This window comes from Cetorhinus maximus, chromosome 7 (genome assembly GCF_964194155.1).
Source record: "Cetorhinus maximus chromosome 7, sCetMax3.hap1.1, whole genome shotgun sequence".
NCBI classification, from domain to species: domain Eukaryota; kingdom Metazoa; phylum Chordata; class Chondrichthyes; order Lamniformes; family Cetorhinidae; genus Cetorhinus; species Cetorhinus maximus.
In genome coordinates, this window is record NC_135885.1 from 22,912,349 (window position 1) to 22,930,543 (window position 18,195).

General features: G+C 45.3%; 1 protein-coding gene across 17 annotated transcripts in view; it reads right to left on the reverse strand.

Moving 5' to 3' along the window:
* Positions 1-18,195, reverse strand: part of LOC144682643 (inositol polyphosphate-4-phosphatase type I A-like) — a 253,427-nt gene that overhangs the window by 64,162 nt on the left and 171,070 nt on the right. For all 17 annotated transcript variants that reach the window (XM_078545176.1, XM_078545174.1, XM_078545181.1 and 14 more), the window contains 4 exons: positions 10,441-10,571; positions 9,115-9,219; positions 6,288-6,396; positions 2,235-2,418 (listed from right to left, as the gene is read on the reverse strand). In XM_078545176.1, the coding sequence (XP_078401302.1) occupies positions 2,235-2,418; positions 6,288-6,396; positions 9,115-9,219; positions 10,441-10,571 (529 nt within the window). The remainder of the gene's footprint in view (positions 1-2,234; positions 2,419-6,287; positions 6,397-9,114; positions 9,220-10,440; positions 10,572-18,195) is intronic.

Consider the following 18,195-nt stretch of genomic DNA (forward strand, 5'->3'; position numbering starts at 1 on the left):
ACCTTTCTCCCCCTTTTTCTTCTTCACTCTGATGTTGAGGTGCACCTCCAATGCTCTAAGCAAGGCTCCTTTAACTGGTCATTAGGATGTACTGGATACTGCTAGGGTATGGCATTTCCACCCATTCAATTTTCCTTGCTGACAAGATGTCGCAGTGTCTCACATGCTCTTTTTAAATCAGAGTTTTGCTCAGATCTGAGAAAAGCAGAGCTAGCATCTTCATTTTATCTAACCTGCACCATTCATTAGAGAAGTTGGGTAAATCACTTATGGGGAAAACGAAAACAGAGTGGGATGCATCACAATGGTGTACTTTTATTGACCTCCTGTCTGTGGTGACATGGCATATAAAGAAAAGAAAGGCTTGTATTTATATAGCACCTTTCACAAGCACAGGATATCTCAAGGCACTTTACAGCCAATTATGCACTTTTAAAATGTAGTCACTGATGTAAAGTGGGAAACATAGCAGTCAGTTTGCACACAGCAAGCTCCCACAGACAACAATGTGACAATGACCTGATAGTCTGTTTTTGTGAGGCTGAATGAGGGGTAAATATTGTCCAGGACACCAGGGATAACTTCCCTGCTCTTCAAAATAGTGTCATGGGATCTTTTATGTCCACCTGAAGAGGCAGATGGGGCTTTCGTTTAGTCTCATCCAAAAGATGGCACCCCCAATAGTGCAACCATCCTTCAGTGCTATAATGGAGTATCAACTTGGATTTTTATGGCGAAGCCCTCAAGTGAGATTTGAACCCACAGCCTTCGGACTCAGATGACAGTGCTGCCAACTGAGCCATGCCTGGCACTGATATATGTAGAATAGGGAGGCCTGCAAGAAAAATGTGATGACCTTATAGAGTGTTTAAAAATTTGTCTTCACAAGCTCTGCCTTATTCCCAGATAATGATTGAATGCCTTTTTCAAGACGTTAATTGACTCAACTTAATTACTTCTGCTGGTAAATATTCTAGCCTCTCTTTGGAGAACAGGGACTTAGAAATGGTGAAAAATAACAAATGCAACAAAAGTCACAATTAGGAAGTTTATCTGTAGCCAGAATTTCAAGTTCCACCTAAAACAGTAAAGGCTGTTTGTTTTCCATGATTAAACATCATAATGTATGTTTTCGAAGCCCCCCTTACATGCCCTGAAATGCCCGCCCCCCAGCATTTATTGCTCATCCCATTTTTAAGAATCAACCACATTGCTGTGGGTCTGGAGCCAGGCCAAGTGAGGACAGCAGATTTCCTTCTTCAAAGGGTTCCAGGTGGGTTTTTAATACAATTGACAATGGTTTCGTGGTCATCATTAGATTTTTAATTCCACATATTTATTGAATTCAAATTCCACCATTTGCCGTGGTGGGATTCGAACCCAGGTCCCCAGAGTATTATCCTGGGCCTCTGGATTACCAGTCCAGTGACCATACCACTACGCTACCTCCTCCACTAATCTCTACTAATATCTAATCTTCTGTCAACAATGTTTATCATGGCTCACAAATGAAGAACAGCCATTTGGAGAAAGATACCAGCATTTGCGAAAAAGCACGTAAAGAGGGACACTGTTATCACCAGATATTTGGTGCAAGGATTAGTCAACTTTATAAACACTCAGCAAAGCAGCACAATAATTAATTTAAGAGAGTGCTAAACATATGTTGTTCAATATTTTATGATATCCTGGTTTATAAACATATGTCTGTTAAACCCAACTCTTCTGTCCTCAGAGTCAGAGATGCTCACCTGTGACCAGGTTTCTCATCTGATTGCTCTGCAGCCAAATTAACCCTACCTAAGCAATCCACAAATAGATTCTTTCTCACTTCACCCTTCCCACTGGATTAATGTCCTTCACAACCTCCTTTGAACACTAAAACAAAAACAGAAACAGAAATACCTGGAAAAACTTTCCAGCATCCGCAATTTTTTGTTTTTATCCTTTGAACACTATCTTTTTTTCGCCTTAATTTCCACAACCACCCCACCCCCCACACCACCACCCACCAAGCAGGCAACCTCTCCTTCTCTTAGTTCCTCTTCAACTGGATGGTTAAAAAAATGTTCATCTCTATATCCTCAGGAAGGTGGAAAAAAGGTTGATCAATCCTACAGAACTTTGCCCATTAGAGATGGATCTGGAATGTAACTGATTGAAGGAAGCCTGCAATATTGCAGCACTATCACACAGGTATAAAAATCTATAGCAAGATAGAAAGCTTAATTTACCTTGTCTGCCAAAATAGCAAGTGTTCTTTCAAGGCCATTTGTCGATCTCTCCTTGGCTGCTCTTGATAGTCGTTCTGCATAGTAACTGACTTGTGTTTTAAGGGTATTAATGCTTGCTATAATCTCTTTAGCTCTTATTATGTCTTGTGGTATGTATACTATAGACTGGGAGCTAGACGATGAACTGCAAGAAAGAAAATTAACACTGTTTAGGAAATTATTAAAGTATTAGGTATAAATGGTAATTCAGATGCACTTTCCTCCTCTCTATCTTCAGTGTGTTGGAATCAACTGTCTCCTAATCTAACTTTCTCTTTCTTAGGATCACAAAATTCGAATACTAGGTCCCTCCCTTCCAACATTCTACAAGCTTTTTAATTTTGGAAAGCTTCTTCCATTCCTGCTGCATATCAAAAGCAAGATAGTGGCCAAGTAACTGATGGCGTATTCTATTGGGAAGCTGCTTTAGTTTTTCATGATCACTAAACTTGGAATATAAAATAGGAATCAATGCTTGATCTAATCCCACAGTGAAGCACAGCAATACTCCTTCATCCAATGATCTCACTCTTTTTTGCTCTTTGTATTCAAGCTGTAATTACACTATAACGTAAAGACTTGGCATGAAGCAAAACCACAATTGCACTGATGCTACATTTGCACAACTGCCAATGGACTGACAGCAAAAGATCTGTCACACAAATTGCTGTGCTTTTCTCTCCCCACAAGTTGCACTTGAAATGTAAAAAACAAAAATTTGTTATCCAGCAACTGAAATTTGTTAAATTTAAGAAAAGTACTCAAGATATTTTGGTGCTTTTGTGGTTGGTAGAACAGTCATATTTGAGTGCAATTCAGCTCCAATTGTAGAATTGGATCTATGAGTCTAAATATAGTGTGCATGTCCCAATATAAACAAAGTTATTACTATACTGAACAGAGTTTATAAAACTTACAGCAAGCTTGCATCTTTGGATCCCTGATTCAACACAGCCAGAAGCCACAAGGTCCTGTGGACTCAAGGACAGTCCACTCCACGACACAGTACCCATCTACAATCTTGACTGAATTTCAGGCAGACTTGTCAGGAGTACAAGAGCTGTTGCAATCTGACAACATTCTGCATCACTCTAAAAATCCACACAGAGTTCCATGATGACACTTGACATATTGCTTTATCTACCTCTGAACCTCTTACCCAAATGGAGTCATACCCTGTAACTGGATCTCTTCAGGGTAAAATTTAGGGAGACATCCATTTTCATTAGGTTGTCTACAGTATAGTCATGTAAAAGGAAACTTCCCTTAAGTATGTTAGTAGTGCTGAAACACTAACCAGCTATGAAGATTACTGATGAGGGAAGGCATTTTAAAAGGAACCATTTAAAATTAAACCAGACAATAAACTAATCTGTCATATTTGAGAACAGCATTGGAGCCATGGCATTGAATCCGCATTCCACTGCTACACTCTTCCACTGCACTGAATGCTCAAACTCAGCCTGCGATGCAGGTGGACAATAGACTGAGATTAGGAGGTTCTAACACAGGTGGATATAAACCCAGAAAGAATATCTCAATTGGCTGCTGTTCTTTCTAGTAGCTCAGTAAAAACAGATTAGAGGCAAAAAACCTCACAGAAGTGCACAAACTGATGGAGGCTTGACAGGAAGAAATTAATCAAAAGTTGAATGTCCATTGAGAGGCCACTTGAGACATGTATTGAAGTGGCTATGAGGTTATACCCAGATATAATTGCTTGGCACAACCTAATATGGATTCTATCCATATCTCTTGATGCATGCATGATGGTTGGCTTCAAGTCTTTTTTTAAGTTGGAAATTGGACATGGTATATTACAATACAGCACCGAGACATACAGGTGTTATTAATTACATGGTAACATTATGCAATTCTTTGATATTTTCAACAAATAACCCATGGTTAAATATGGAGTTGTAGACAAACAATGGTTAGTGCCCTAGTGAGGGAGTTATGGTATTTTCAATATGGACACATTTTGGTTTGGAAAGAAAATGAAACAGGACATAAAATGAACATGGAAACTAAACAATCTTAGCTGTCAACAATTCGGAACTCACCAACCCTCCTCATAAACGCTGAGGGGAAAAGAAGAATAAACAAACAGAACAAAAACAATTGCAAAAGAGTGTTATAAGCATTGTAGCTCAACATCAACAAGTAGCAAATAAACAAAACTGCACTTTTAAACTCAAGATAAGCAAAAATAATTTATTCACTTCTGCAAAAACTTATGAAATGGTAATTTTTGGCCAAAACCAAATTAGCATTCATGGTTCTGGTCTGTGTTTGCAGGCATTGGGGTGACAAAATGATCTGCACTCTGCACAACGCTGATGTAATTATTCATGCAAGCCAGCCAACTAGTCAACAGCCAAGCAATTTGAATACAGGTGCATTGAAACAAAATGTTTTTGTAATGATAGCAATTTAAAACGTGTGACTAAAAATCGCAAATTCTATTTAAAGCCAAGTTTTTCATTCAACTCCAATTTCAATAAATAAAACATTTTTATTTATTAACCTTCTCCCATTCTCTCAGTTATGTCTTGCTGGGGTATGGTTCCACTGGTGACAATGGTTTTCCTGTACCTCAAGGGGCCATTGTTCATGCATGTAGTGTGTACCATCTACAAGATGTGCACCAAGGCTCCTTAAGCAGCATCTTCCAAACCCATGACTGCTACCATTTAGAAGGACAAGGGCAGATTCATGGGAATACCACCACCTGGAAGTTCCCCTCCAAACCACTCACCATCCTGGCTTGGAAATATATTGCCGTCCCTTCACTGTTGATGGTTCAAAATCCTGGAACTCCTTCCTAACAGCACTGTGGGTGTACCTACACCACAGGGACTGCAACAGTTCAAGGCAGCAGCACACCGCCACCTTCTCAAGGGCAATTAGGGATGGACAATAAATGCTGCCCTAGCCAGAGACGCCCACATCCCATAAATGAGTAAATAAATGACCCTCAACAGCCAATGTCAGTTCCAGCTGGTCACTAGTTAGAAATCAGGAGCAGGAAACCTAGTCAATTTTCCCCCTTCCCATGAAGAGGCTATAAAGCCAATTGAAGTAATCACTGTCTCAAGTAACTTGCAGGCCAGGAATCAAAACAGGAAAAATTGTAGTCTGTATGGTTAAGCTACAAACTGAATGAAATCACCATTCACCAAGTGGAACTAACAATTGTACTTTTTTGTAAATTATAGTTAGCTTCTCTTGCAGTTTGTGTAGAGTTAGCACTGCAGTGTTAGTGGTTTTAAGAGGAAATCTTTTGAGCTGTTAAGCTAAGAAACAGGACTTTCACTGAATCTGGTAGCAAGTTGCAAACAGGAGGTGGGTCAACAAAATAAATGGATGGCTCAGCTTCCACAAGTGCGAATTTCTGTCAACACCATATAAACACCAACTTGATTCACAGGTGATCTGGCAGTGGAGAGGAAACACAACTGGTACCGGTAACTGTCTTGTTGTCTCTGATGTAATTTAAGCTGGCTGCACTTACTACAAAAGTCCTTCTGCTCAGCAAAGTAAAATAAAGATCAAAGAACATGGAGGCAGTGGGGTAGAGTTCTCCCTTTTCCTTAAAGAGCCAATTTTAAAAATATTTTCACCTTTTCTGTAGCTTACTGCAGTTTTACAAGAAGAAAGGCATATGGTCCCATCTACACTGCTGAACGAGAGATCAATAGGAAAGTGAAAGGCAGGCGAGCTGTCCATGGGCCTAATTTTCTCCCATTCATACTATAGCTGACTTGGTTTCACCAGGACTCAGAGCCTTTCAGTGCCTATGCCACATATCAACCACAGCTTCCAAAAAAAAACAAGTTGAAGGATAGGTTGTATTTACAAAGATAGGGCTTCCCTCTAGTTTTGTTGAATTTAAGAAAAAAAAACACCAAAAAAAGCAGCAACTAGTGAGCAATTTCATGCTATAACACCTGATTCACCAAGAAGAAAAGCAAGACAAAACTTCGCAAACAATACGGATTCTCCTGAACTTACTTTTTCTTGGCTTCCACAAACTTGACCAGAAGTTTCCTTAAGCCGCCGGTTTTGAAGGCCTGGCAGTGAGCTGCTGGTGCTCCAATAGTAATGATGTCATAGGTCTGATCTGTGGCATAAAGACCATATAGAACTAGCAAAGTAATAAATGGGCAAAGTCGAAAAAAATACCCAACTAGATTTAAAACAAAGAACCACAAGCGGCATAAACTGGCACGTCTACATTTCCCTACAGATCAAGTTTCTCATTCCAACTGAGTATATCCAGCAAGGTGTGGTCAGATATTTCCTCACAGGGAAGGAAAAAGATGGTGTCAGAGCTACCAGAGGTAAGTCAACTCTAGGAACAAATGCCTAAAAAAAGTGTGGGCCAATGAACAGGCTATTTACTTATTTCAGGAAATGTGTTTCAAAACTGATCACCAGGAAATTAAGCAATTTGATGAAAAACTTGAAAAGCCTGAAAGGTGGATAGAAATGAAAATCAATGGGTACCTTAGAATTAGTTTTAAATTCTCAGAAAACTACTTACTAATAGAATTTTGGTTAGACCACACACAGTGCTGTACACAGTTCTGGGTCCATATTACAAAAAGGGTATAAAGGCACTGGAGTAAGAAAAAGAAATTACAATGATGAATGATACCAAAACTAAGAGGTCCTGATCAAGAAAGGCTTAACATTTTAGAGCTATTTTCTCCAGAAAAAGGAAGGCTGAGTAGTGATTTAATAAAGGTTTTGAAAAGTTATCACTTGTTGGGAGTCCAAAACTAAGGGCCACAAATACAAGATAGTCAATTGTAAATTCTTTACCCAGAATAGCTAGAACATGACACTTTTCTACCACATGGAGTAGCTGAAGTGAACAGCCTAGAAAAACAAATATTGCAGATGCTGGGAATCTAAATTATAAACACAAAATGCTGGAAATACTCAGGTCACACAACACGTGTTGAGAAAACAGTTAACATTTCAGGTCAATGACCTTTCATCGACCTGAAACGGCAACTCTTTCTTTCCAGCAATGTTGCCAGACCTGCTCAGTGTGTTTCCATCATTTTTTGTTTGAATAGCATAGATGTCTTTCAGAGGTAGCTAGATAAATAGATTAGAGAGAAAATAATAACAGATGGATATGCTGATAGGTCAAGATGAAGGGGGAGGGTGTGGAAGGAGGCATGTGTGGAGCATAAATACCAGCATAGGTCAGTTGGCCTAAATGGCCCACTTCTGTGCTGTAAATTCCATGCAACACGGTGTTTTATAAGCTTTGCATTTAAAAGCTCTTTCACTAAAGACTTTGTGATTGCCAGTTCATGGAAACTTTCCACAAGAGAATAAGTTTTTGCTTGCAACCAAATAAACTCTCCAGTGTGAAAATGGTTACATCAGTTCGTAAAACTTTCTTGACTTAAAACAAAACTATATTTCAACAATGGGCTTGTGTTGAAGTACATGATGGACAAACTAATGAGGAAGGATGGTATTGCCTTAAAAACAAAATTCATCAGAAACAATAAAATATAGGGAAGTAAAAATTGAAGTAGCAAAGCACTAAAGCAGGGGTGGGGAAAGGTTTTCTTATTAAGGGCCACACACACACACAGACAGAATCAGTCGCGGGCCACAGAAAATAAAATTAAGTTGGCTTTTGTGTAAGTGAGAGTGCAGAAATGTTCAACTCACCACTGCTTTAATGCGATAGCCGAGTTTGATTTTCCTTAATGAGCCTCGTTATGTCTGCTGATACTGATAATGTTGCTACTCGCAACTGGCTTTTCTCTCTCCTTTCCCACCATCTCTCTCTATCCCTCTCCTTTCCCACCATCTCTCTCTATCCCTCTCCTTTCCCACCATCTCTCTCTATCCCTCTCCTTTCCCACCATCTCTCTCTATCCCTCTCCTTTCCCACCATCTCTCTCTATCCCTCTCCTTTCCCACCATCTCTCTCTATCCCTCTCCTTTCCCACCATCTCTCTCTATCCCTCTCCTTTCCCACCATCTCTCTCTATCCCTCTCTCCTTTCTTACTGTCTGTCTCACTATCTCTCTCCTCTCCCAGTTTGTGTGTGACTCACTCGCCTTTCCCACTGTCTGGCTCTCTCGCTTTTCACACTTTGTCTGTCTCCTTCCCCACTCTGTCCGTCTGTCTGTTTTTCTCTCTCTCTTTCCTTTCCCACCATCTGTCTGCCTCTCTCTCCTTTCCCACTCTGTATGTGTCTGTCTGCCTCTCTCCTTTCCCACTCTGTGTCACCCCCAAACCAGCCCAGTGCAGTGACTCAACAACCCAAGGCTCTGCCCAACTCCCAGTCCGAGGCTGCAGCTGGGCCTGGAGCCTGGGCCTCTTCCTCAGTCTGCATCGGCTGAACCGGTCCTGGGAAACCAATGGAGTTGGGAGGCAGGAGGGGGGGTGAGCTGCCGATGGAACCGGGTGTCCTGCTCCCTTTCTCCTCCTCCCCGGGTTACTCACACTTCACCACCCGATCGGCAGCTAGCAGCTTCCCGTCCCTGGCATGCGCTCCTGCTCCCAAATCTCAGGCCTCACTTTCTCCCCACAGCCTGGGCCTTTGGTGACTGTGGCCGAGGCTCAGGCATCAGAACATAGCAGCAGCTGGCCCAGAGTGCACCATGTGGTTGGGAGGGGGGGGGGGCCGGATTTTGAAATCTCTCCGCAGGCGGGATGAAAAAGCGCAACAGGCCGGATCCGGCCCCTGGGCTAGGGGTTCCCCACCCCTGCACTAAAGGTAGCAATAGCTTTATTCTTTGATTTAACAATACAGTTGGAGATAATTAACAGTAAAATTAAAGTAACCACGCAAAGCAATTACCTGTTCCAGAGTCGTCTTGAACCCGCATCCGCTGTATGTGTAAATTAGTGGGTACAAATTCTAATTTCTTGTCAGCTTTTAAACTGCTTGCCTTGAAAGATGGCCCTGCAGAGGACAATTTTACACTACTTAAACTGAGCCGTGAATAAAACATTTAAAATAAAAATCCAATTTGCAAGTCAGTCAGCTGCCATACTTTTAAAGCTCTAAATATAAACTCAGAACTCCTGCCTTCGCAGAAGGCAGCTGCAGCAGCAATGTGGTCTCTGTCATCATGGTTAGACACATCACTGGGATCGTCAACATGTCAAGATTGTGTGGATAATAACATGGGGACCTTGGGGTGCCGTCAAAGCACAGGTCCTACCAGGGTCAATTTGCCAAGTCCTGTGGTGATGGAGGATGGGGACAGGGCTGTCCCTTGTCAAGAATCTGCACACAGGTGGCAGATGAATGAAGGTCGTTGGATACCTGTGTTGGGACAGAGATGCCTTTGAGCAGCAGCATCTGTGATTGAGCAGTTCTCTTCAGGATACTCTCTGCTCACCCCAAATGGGAAGTGGAGGGGGCGCTAGAAAAGGTGCTTTAAAATAGGCTGTCCCATTTTCTCCTGGTAGGGGAGCCACCTCCTGCAGAATCACCATCTTTGTGGCCAAAGAAAGTAAAGTTTAAATTTTGCAACTTGGGATGTTAGACTCATGGCTGCGCCACACCTTTATTTTAATGCCTTAATGAGGCAGAACGGCAGCAGAGATGAAAAGCAAAGGAAGCAAACACTGGACTCTGGATCGCATTATCATGTGGGGTACCCTGCTCCACGTGCCCAAAGATCTGTGGGTCAAGAAATGGCCTATTCAATCACATGAAAGACCTATGGCAGAAACACACGACCTTGAGTAGGCTGCATCCTTGAATCGAAGGACTGTCAGTGACATTGTAACAATCTATGAAATATGCTTTGTCAGCCTTCAACCGTAGAGCAGCATGAGTGGATAATTAATTTCCCAATAGATAGTTATAATGGAAATTTATCACCCAAGCTAACATCAATTTTGCTCAGAGAAAGAAAGATAAGGAACCTGTAGAAACCAGTTGTACCGATTTGAAAGGAATATGCTTCAGAGACTGGGTTGAGGAATATTGCCATTGCAGTGTTGGGGACCTGTGCACTGTACAATGGCCACAACCAACCTTCTTGAGTCAAGCACTGACTGCAAAGTGGACAATATTTCCTGTTCCTTGATACACACAAATAAGAATGGAAAGAATTAGCAATGTAATCTGGCAATAATTAGTCAATAATATAATCTCATAATTTAGGCCAACCTTTATACTGGTGCAGTTCTGTTAAATTCTCCTGGTAATTTATTATGAGTGTTTGGTAATGAGTAACAATTTGTCGTCGAAGATTCTCCCAGCAGGGTGATAGCTCACCTAGATCATCCAGCTCACATATCCTGCAAAAGAGTCAAGAAGCCAAACAAACCATTTTGTCAACAATAAAATGCTAATTAAACTTTAGTTCTGTGACATTAAGCACACGGAACTCTTCCAAATTATCCAACAGAATCATATTACACTTTCTTTACTTTTCCAGCTACGACAGATAGAATTAGGTCTAATCATCCCAATTTACTAGGTCACGTCAGTCTATTTTGAAAGCAAAATAATCCTAATTAAAATATTAAGCAGCCATCCAAGTTTAAACAAAGTTTGGAGCATCCTGTTGCACTGTTTGACAGTCAGTGTAATTTTAGTTCTGGGATCCATTTTAACCTGTCTGTTTGATGGGAATGACATGGTCAGGATTTTAAGATGGCTATGGATGTAATGGTCACATAGCATTCCTGCCTCTTCACCATTTTAATGCGTTGCTATACAGGAACACAATGTGGGCCACCTCCCTCAGGTAGGTGGGAGCCTACTTATACATTCAAAGCTTGCAGAACAATGTCATCAGTACCACAACACCATTATAACTGAAAAATTACAAATGACTTGCACAGCCAAACCCGTCAGCATAATCCAGCAGCAGTCAGTGAAGTGCCAGGATAAGTATTTAATTCTTTATTTTTTTTTTGCAGGTTTTAGTGAGCCAGGAGGAGCAGGAATTCACCTGCCTCTTCCTAGAAAAACAGAATTTCCTGTGAAATTAATTCCCTGCCTCAGCGCTAACTACTTGTCAATGACCGTTCCTTAAGATCACCATTGCCCCAGCTTAACCCCCGCTAGTTATGGGTGGGTAACAGTTGCAGTATTTAAATGAGGACAGGAGTTAAAAGGTCTGGGCCTCAGGCTGGAATATTTGTGGGGGATTCCCTTCCACCTAAGGGGTGGAATTTTCCGAGCCTGCTGGTGACAGGGATGATAGGTGGTGTGTGTGGAAAACATGGCGCGACCTGCTACATGATGGCAATGAAGGCAGGTCACGATCGTCCGCTCAGCCTGCCGACGGTGGACTGCGTCTCCTGCCATCAGTCAGTGGGGAGCTAATTGTAATACATCAGCATATAATTAAAAAGTCATACTGCCAGGATCTTGGAGCCCCGCCGTATTGTCCGTCCACGTCAGCAGAAAAGCACTCATGCACACCATATTTTCGGTGGAAAACCAGGCCTGTGTGTTTCACAACAGCACGCAGACGACGTGCACTTGGCAGCCTTCACTTTGGGGGGAACTGAGGTGAGTGAGCAGAAGCATTCTCCACAGCTCGCCTGTTGTTTACGGGCCTCAAGGGCGCCGGGGGAGGGGGCAGGGGAAGGTGCTGACCAGCCTTGGAGGTGACTGCTGAGGGGGGTGCTGTGTCCAGGGCAATTGCTGGCCAGCCTCGGAGGCGACTGCTGAGGGGGATGGTGTCCGGGGGCGAGTGCTGGTCAGCCTCGGAGGTGGGCTGAAGAGGGGGGGTAGGGGGGAGTGATGCCCAGGGGCAAGTGCTGGCCAGCTTCGGAGGCGACTATTGTCGGCGTGTGTGTGCACGCGTGTCAAATGCTGCCCTGGCGCTGCATCCCACACACAGGCAATCAATGTGGGAGGTTCAGGTTAAGCGATGGAAGTGGCCACGCATTAGGGATACCTGTATAAACTGACCATGCCTCTGCAACTGAGACAGATCAGGCGTAGCCACACTGAGACGACTGGGGTTGGGATCCCAGCCTGCCCGCCCATGCAAGCAACGTGTTGGCACCAAAGGGCTACCAAGTGTTCCATACCTTACCACCCCCATCCCCCCTCCAGCACAGTCTTCAAGTCAGCCATCACTTTATTGGACCACGGAGCAGTTGGACTGTATACGTTGTACAATCTCCTTGCCAGCGCTGGCCATCTAGCAGTCACTGTTGGAGGCGCTCACAGCCCCTTGCAATTTCAACATCCCGGTTGGGACCAGTTCCCCATGTCGCAGGTTGACAGGGCAGCCATGCAGCGCACTCATCTTTGGCCATTTGAGGGGTGGCCTGCACTCTCTGGGAAGTATTAAGGGGCGGTCACACAGGGGCAGGAAAGGTGCTAAGTACAGCCATGATAACTACGTCCCTCCCTCTCTCGCCTTTCATGCTGCAGGAGGACGACGTCAGGATCATGGATCCTGGTGACTTAGCTGTATGCCTGATGGCCTACAGAGAACTTAGGAGACTAAGGAGAGAGCAACTGAGGCTCCTGGCTATGCAAATGAGCAGCAACCTCATGAAGAAGGGGCAGCAGGAGCTCCCACATATGCTGTCCAGGAGCGACAGCGAGCGCGGCCACTCAGCGCCTAGCAACACCCAGGGTCAATAGACACCGCCTGCCATTCCTGTAGAAGACTGAGAACCAGTGTCGCCGATGACTGCGCATGTCCAGGGACCTGGTGGCTTACATCTGCCCCTTACTGCAGGACTTGGCGCCTGGGGAAATAGAGGGCATCCACTGCCAGTGGCTGTGAAAGTGACTCAATTTGTATGCCAGTGGTTCCTTTCAGGGCTCCACAGGTGACCTGTGTGGGATTTCACAATCCACCCCCACACATGCATCCATGAGGTCACCCATGTCATCTTCTCCATGGCACACAACTTTGTGCGTTTCACCTGGGACCGGGATAGCCAGGATGCAAGGGCCATTGGATTCACCCTGATCTCGGGGTTCCCACAGAAGCAAGGTGTGATTGACTGCACTCATGGGGTGCTCAGGTCTCCGTCGGTGGACTTCATCAACCACAAGGGCTTCCACTCACTGAACGTGCAGCTGGTATGCGACTACCAGAAACGCATCCTGCAGGTTTGCGCACAGTTTCCAGGGAGTGTGCAGGACGCCTACATCCTGAGTTGCTCGCAGATCCCTGCAGTCTTCCAGGGTCCACAGAGGCTGCAGAGTTGGCTCCTTGGGTCAAGGGCTACCCGCAGGGGCCGTGACTGATGACACCCGTGCGGGAGCCTCAGGCTACAGCAGAGCGATGCTATAATGAGGCTCATGCAGCAGCTTGCAACTTGGTGGAGCAGACCATCAGGATGCTGAAGGTGCAGTTTTGGTGCCTGGACCGATCTGGTGGAGCCCTGCATACAGTCCGCAGATGGTGTTACATGTCATCATCGTCTGCTGTGCCCTTTACAACCTGGCACTTCAAAGGGGAGACGAGCTTGCTGAGGGAGAGACTGAGGAGCTGGAGGTCTTCTCAGATGAGGAGGATGCTGACCGGGATGAGGGTGAGGGGGTCCTCAGTGGTGGCATTGATGGGATGAGACTCTCGCACTGGCTAGACGAGGCAGGTGCATTCGAGAGACCCTCATAACTGCCAGATTTGTGGACGATGATGACGGCATGCAGTGAGGTGTCCCCATAGATCCTCACACCGCAGTTGTGAACGTTTGACTCCAGCTTGGCATATGGCAGTGCCAATAATCTCTGTCAGAATGCTCCTGTCATGGAGATGCAGTGTCTAATAGTCACCCGATTGCAGGAGGATGATGACAACATGCAGTGAGGACACCACATAGATCTTCACATAGCCTCTGAGAATGTCTAACTCCTGTCTGGCCGAGGGCAACTCGCTTGCGCTCCATGATCAGGACTGTCTCAGAGATGCAGCCATGAAACTTTAGTTTCATCTGATGCAATGTCCACCTTCAGTACCTCAGCTCTTCAGGAGCTGGTGCACAGCATCACTGGTCGCAGATGCTGGTGTGATGGGGGCCAGCCCCACCTTAAGGCGCTGAGAGCACACAGGGAGAACGAGAACACTCTGTGGCACCTGCCCACTATATTCTGGCAACAATGACCAGCATCGCCAAGGTGCAAACATCAGTAATGTTTCCAGGGAGTGTGAGGCTGGACCATCACTGTGGTCTGAAGGCTGCACAGAGCACAAGGAAGAGGCCCTGGACTGAGACACCTGCCTTTTATCTTGTGCAGAAAGGCTTCACATCTGAGTGACAAGAACACTGCTCATCAGAACAAGGAGCCACAGGCGGGGAGACATTCTTAGGAGTTTATTGACAATAGTGAACAGTATGTACAAGTGATCAACACCCGTGCCCAGGCTGTGCAACTACTTTTACCTAACTCTCCTAACCCTGCCGTTACGTCTTGGTGCTCCCCAGACATCCACAGCAGAGATGGAGGCAGCATGCTGACTGTGACGTCTTGTCTGTGATGACTTTTGCAGGCATCCTCTGAAGGGCCGAGGCTTGCTGGGCCCCGGCCTTCTGTGTGGCAGTGGCACTCTTCTTGGCCTGTAAAACTGGAGCTGCAGAGGTCACAGGAACAAGGGATTTGGATGGGCCGGACACTCCCAGAATCACATGGGCGGATGACCCCGGAGTGTGCACCTGCTGATCCTCCTCCTTTTGGGTGCCCGGGAGCCCCTGGCTAACTCCATGAGCAGAAGGGGTAGCTGGAGTGAGATTGAGCTGCCCAACGCCCCTCTCGTATACACACTGTTGGACGCCAAATATGGCATCAGCAATGGAGTTAAGCCTGCGCAGCAATGCAGGAGTGACCTCCTGGATCATGGTCTCCATGGCGGCCGCCATCCTGCCAGTGTTGACCTCGGTGCGTTGCAATGCCGGCGCTATCACCTCAGCCTGAAGACGGACAGGCTCCTCCATCGTGCCTTGCAATCTGAGGAATGCAGCGGATATCCCTTCCTGATGCTCCTGAGCTTGCCTTTGCAGTTCCAGCAACTGTGGCATGACCGAGTCCAGGGGCTCGTCATCTGACTCGGACTCAGGAACATTCTTGTCTCCAGCGGTCCTCCGAGTGCCGGACACCTGGGAAGTCCCTGCATCCGCCTGCTGTGGATCAGACAGTGCGATGTGCTCGCCAGATTGTGATCCCAAGGCTACCCTAAAGCTAGGTCCCACTGAGGTCTGCGTCTCTGCACTGGTGGAGGGTGTGGGTGAACGCTGTGATGGGTCTTCAGTGAGGGTGCCTTCAGATTCCTCTTCAGGGATTTCTTCGGGGCTTGATTGGAGGCCCTGGGTCATGGACTCTGTTGGCTGTTTGGCAGATGTGCCTACGAAAGCAAGGGGAGGTAATTAGTGCATGGCAGTGGCCTGTAAAAGAGGACACATCACTCAGGCATGGTTGTCTGATGGAAGTTACACTGCTGGATCCTCACTTGGTAGAAGAGCGCCAACCTCACCGTCAGCACAGGACCAGTCGAGGTCATCGCCGGCCAGCTGGATGGCTCTGTTTTCGAATTCTGTCAGAACTTTGACCTCCGGCAACCCTCCATCTGTCTGCGACCTTTCCCCCCTGTCGTGTGGCAGTTTGTCCTGCATGGATAGAGACGGGGAGTGTATCAGGACGCCTGCTGGGCCAGATGTTAAGTATGCCTGGCCTGTGTTGGTGGTGAGTGGTCCCATGGATGGGATGAGGACAATGACAGTGTGTGTGAAAGAGTGAATGATGGTGTCCCTTGCACTGGCAGTGAGTGAGGGCCCTGTGGATGTGTGATGAAAAGAGTGACTTACCCTGGCACAACAGAGATCATCATTCATCCTTTTGCGGCATTGGGTGGCTGTCCTCCTTTACAGGGTGTTTGCGCTGACCACTGCTGCCAGCGCCTCCCAAGTCGGGTTGGTGAGATTGCTACCCATCCCGCAGCCAGAGCACATCTCAAAGCAGGCCTCCGCGGCATCCAGTGGTCACACGAGGGGTCTGCTGTTGAAGTGGGAGGGGGGTTGCAGTCTTTTTTCCTTTGCTGGCCATGTCTCCCAGGCAGCAGTGGTGAGCTGGTGGCGATAAGCAGTTTGCTGGCGGCTGCCTTCTAAAGATGGCGGCCGGCATGATGCAACATCAGGATGATGGCAGGCAGGCGAGCGAGAGCCCACTCACCATGGAAACAGCGTGTTTCGCGGGGGTGAATAAACAATGAGGCAGGCTCGGGACAATACGGCATGAAAACCCACCATTTTTGTCGGCGGGTAGGGCTCCATTTTACCCACCCACTACTGCACTTAGTGAAATTCTGGGAAAATTCTGCCAAAGGTTTCTCTTTTCACAGAATTATTACAGCGCAGGAGGCAGCAATTCGGTCCATTGTGTCTGCACCAGCTCTCTGAATGAGCAATCTGCCTAGTGTCATTCCGCCACCTTCTCCCTGCAGCCCTGCACATTCTTCCTGTTCAGATAACAGTCCACTTCCTTTTTGAATGCTCCAATTGAACCTGCCTCCTGCACACTCTCAAACATTTCAGACTTTAACCACTCGCTGCGAGAAACAGTTTTTTCTCACTTTCTCTTATTTTGCCAATTATTTTAAATCTGTGTTCTCTTGTTCTCAATCCTTTTGAGAGTGGGAAAAGTGTCTCCCTATCTATTATGTCCAGACCCCTCAAATCTGCTCTCAGCCTTCTCCAAAGATAACAGTCCCAACCTCTCCAGTCAATCTTCATAACTTAAGTTCCTCATCCCTGGAATCATTCCCGTCAACCTTTTCTGCAGTCTTTGCAACGCCTTCACACCTTTCCTAATGTGTGGCTTTTGTCCCTTCTAAACAGATTCAAAATAAAAGGAGTAAATGTGATGTGAGGAAAAATGTTTTCACCCAGAGGGTGGTTGGAGTCTGGAACAAACTTCCTGAAAAGGTGGTGAAGGCAGGTTCAATCGAGAAGGGAATCGGATTATTCAAAAGGGAATTGGATTGCTACCTGAAAAGAGAGAATGTGCAAGATTATGGGTATAAGACGGGGAGCAGGGCTAGATGGAATACTGTTTCAGAGAGCCAGTGCAGACTCAGTGGGCCGAATAGCCTCCTTCTGCACTGTGATACTCCTTATGCATCTCGAGCCAAATATTGACCCTCTAGATTCAAGTCAGACATGACTAACTGGATGAAAGCATTGATGGCACAAGGATTCTATACAAAACATCGCTTGTGAATATGAATGTACAGCACAATACACTGGCCATAATTTAACATTAAGTGTAACAATGTCAAGTATCCAAGGATAGCTGGTATGAGAAAAGTAAAAATTCACAGTGGTACAGGCATAAGAGTTACACTTCTTACCATTACATAAGTGATTACATTTTAAAAAGCACCTCAATATAAAGTGTTTTGAGATGCCTTGAGATTGAGAAAGGTCAAGAGCTTAGAGGGAGTGATTCCTAGGAGAAAAGCTGAGTGACTTTAGCCAGCAGGGAGAACCAGCTATTTTTTGGCATAAAATGCAATCAGAATGTTCATTGGGTGAATTGAAAACCAAATGGCATTTCTCCTCAAATGGCTCAGGTCTCTGAAGTGCAAATAATCAGAAAATCTAACTGATCCGGATTTGTCACCTGAATTACACCTAAAAGCTGAAGTCCCAAAGCACAATTCAATTTTTCTGTAGGAAGTTAGGTAGGCAGAACTGACAACAAAACTGTCCATTAAAGAAAATATATAAGAGCTTATACCCTGCCTCAGTATTGTGTGGTATAACTTGCAGTACAGAATTCACCTTTTTGAACTATTTTTGAACAGCCGCTGAAAGCACTATTTTGGAAAAGAAAAAGAGGATCAAATCAATAGGCTGTAAAAACAGAAAAGGTTCAAAAGCTTTAGATCTGGAATGGATTCAGATCAGTCAACTTGATTTGATCTGCAGTATACTGAACCGGCAA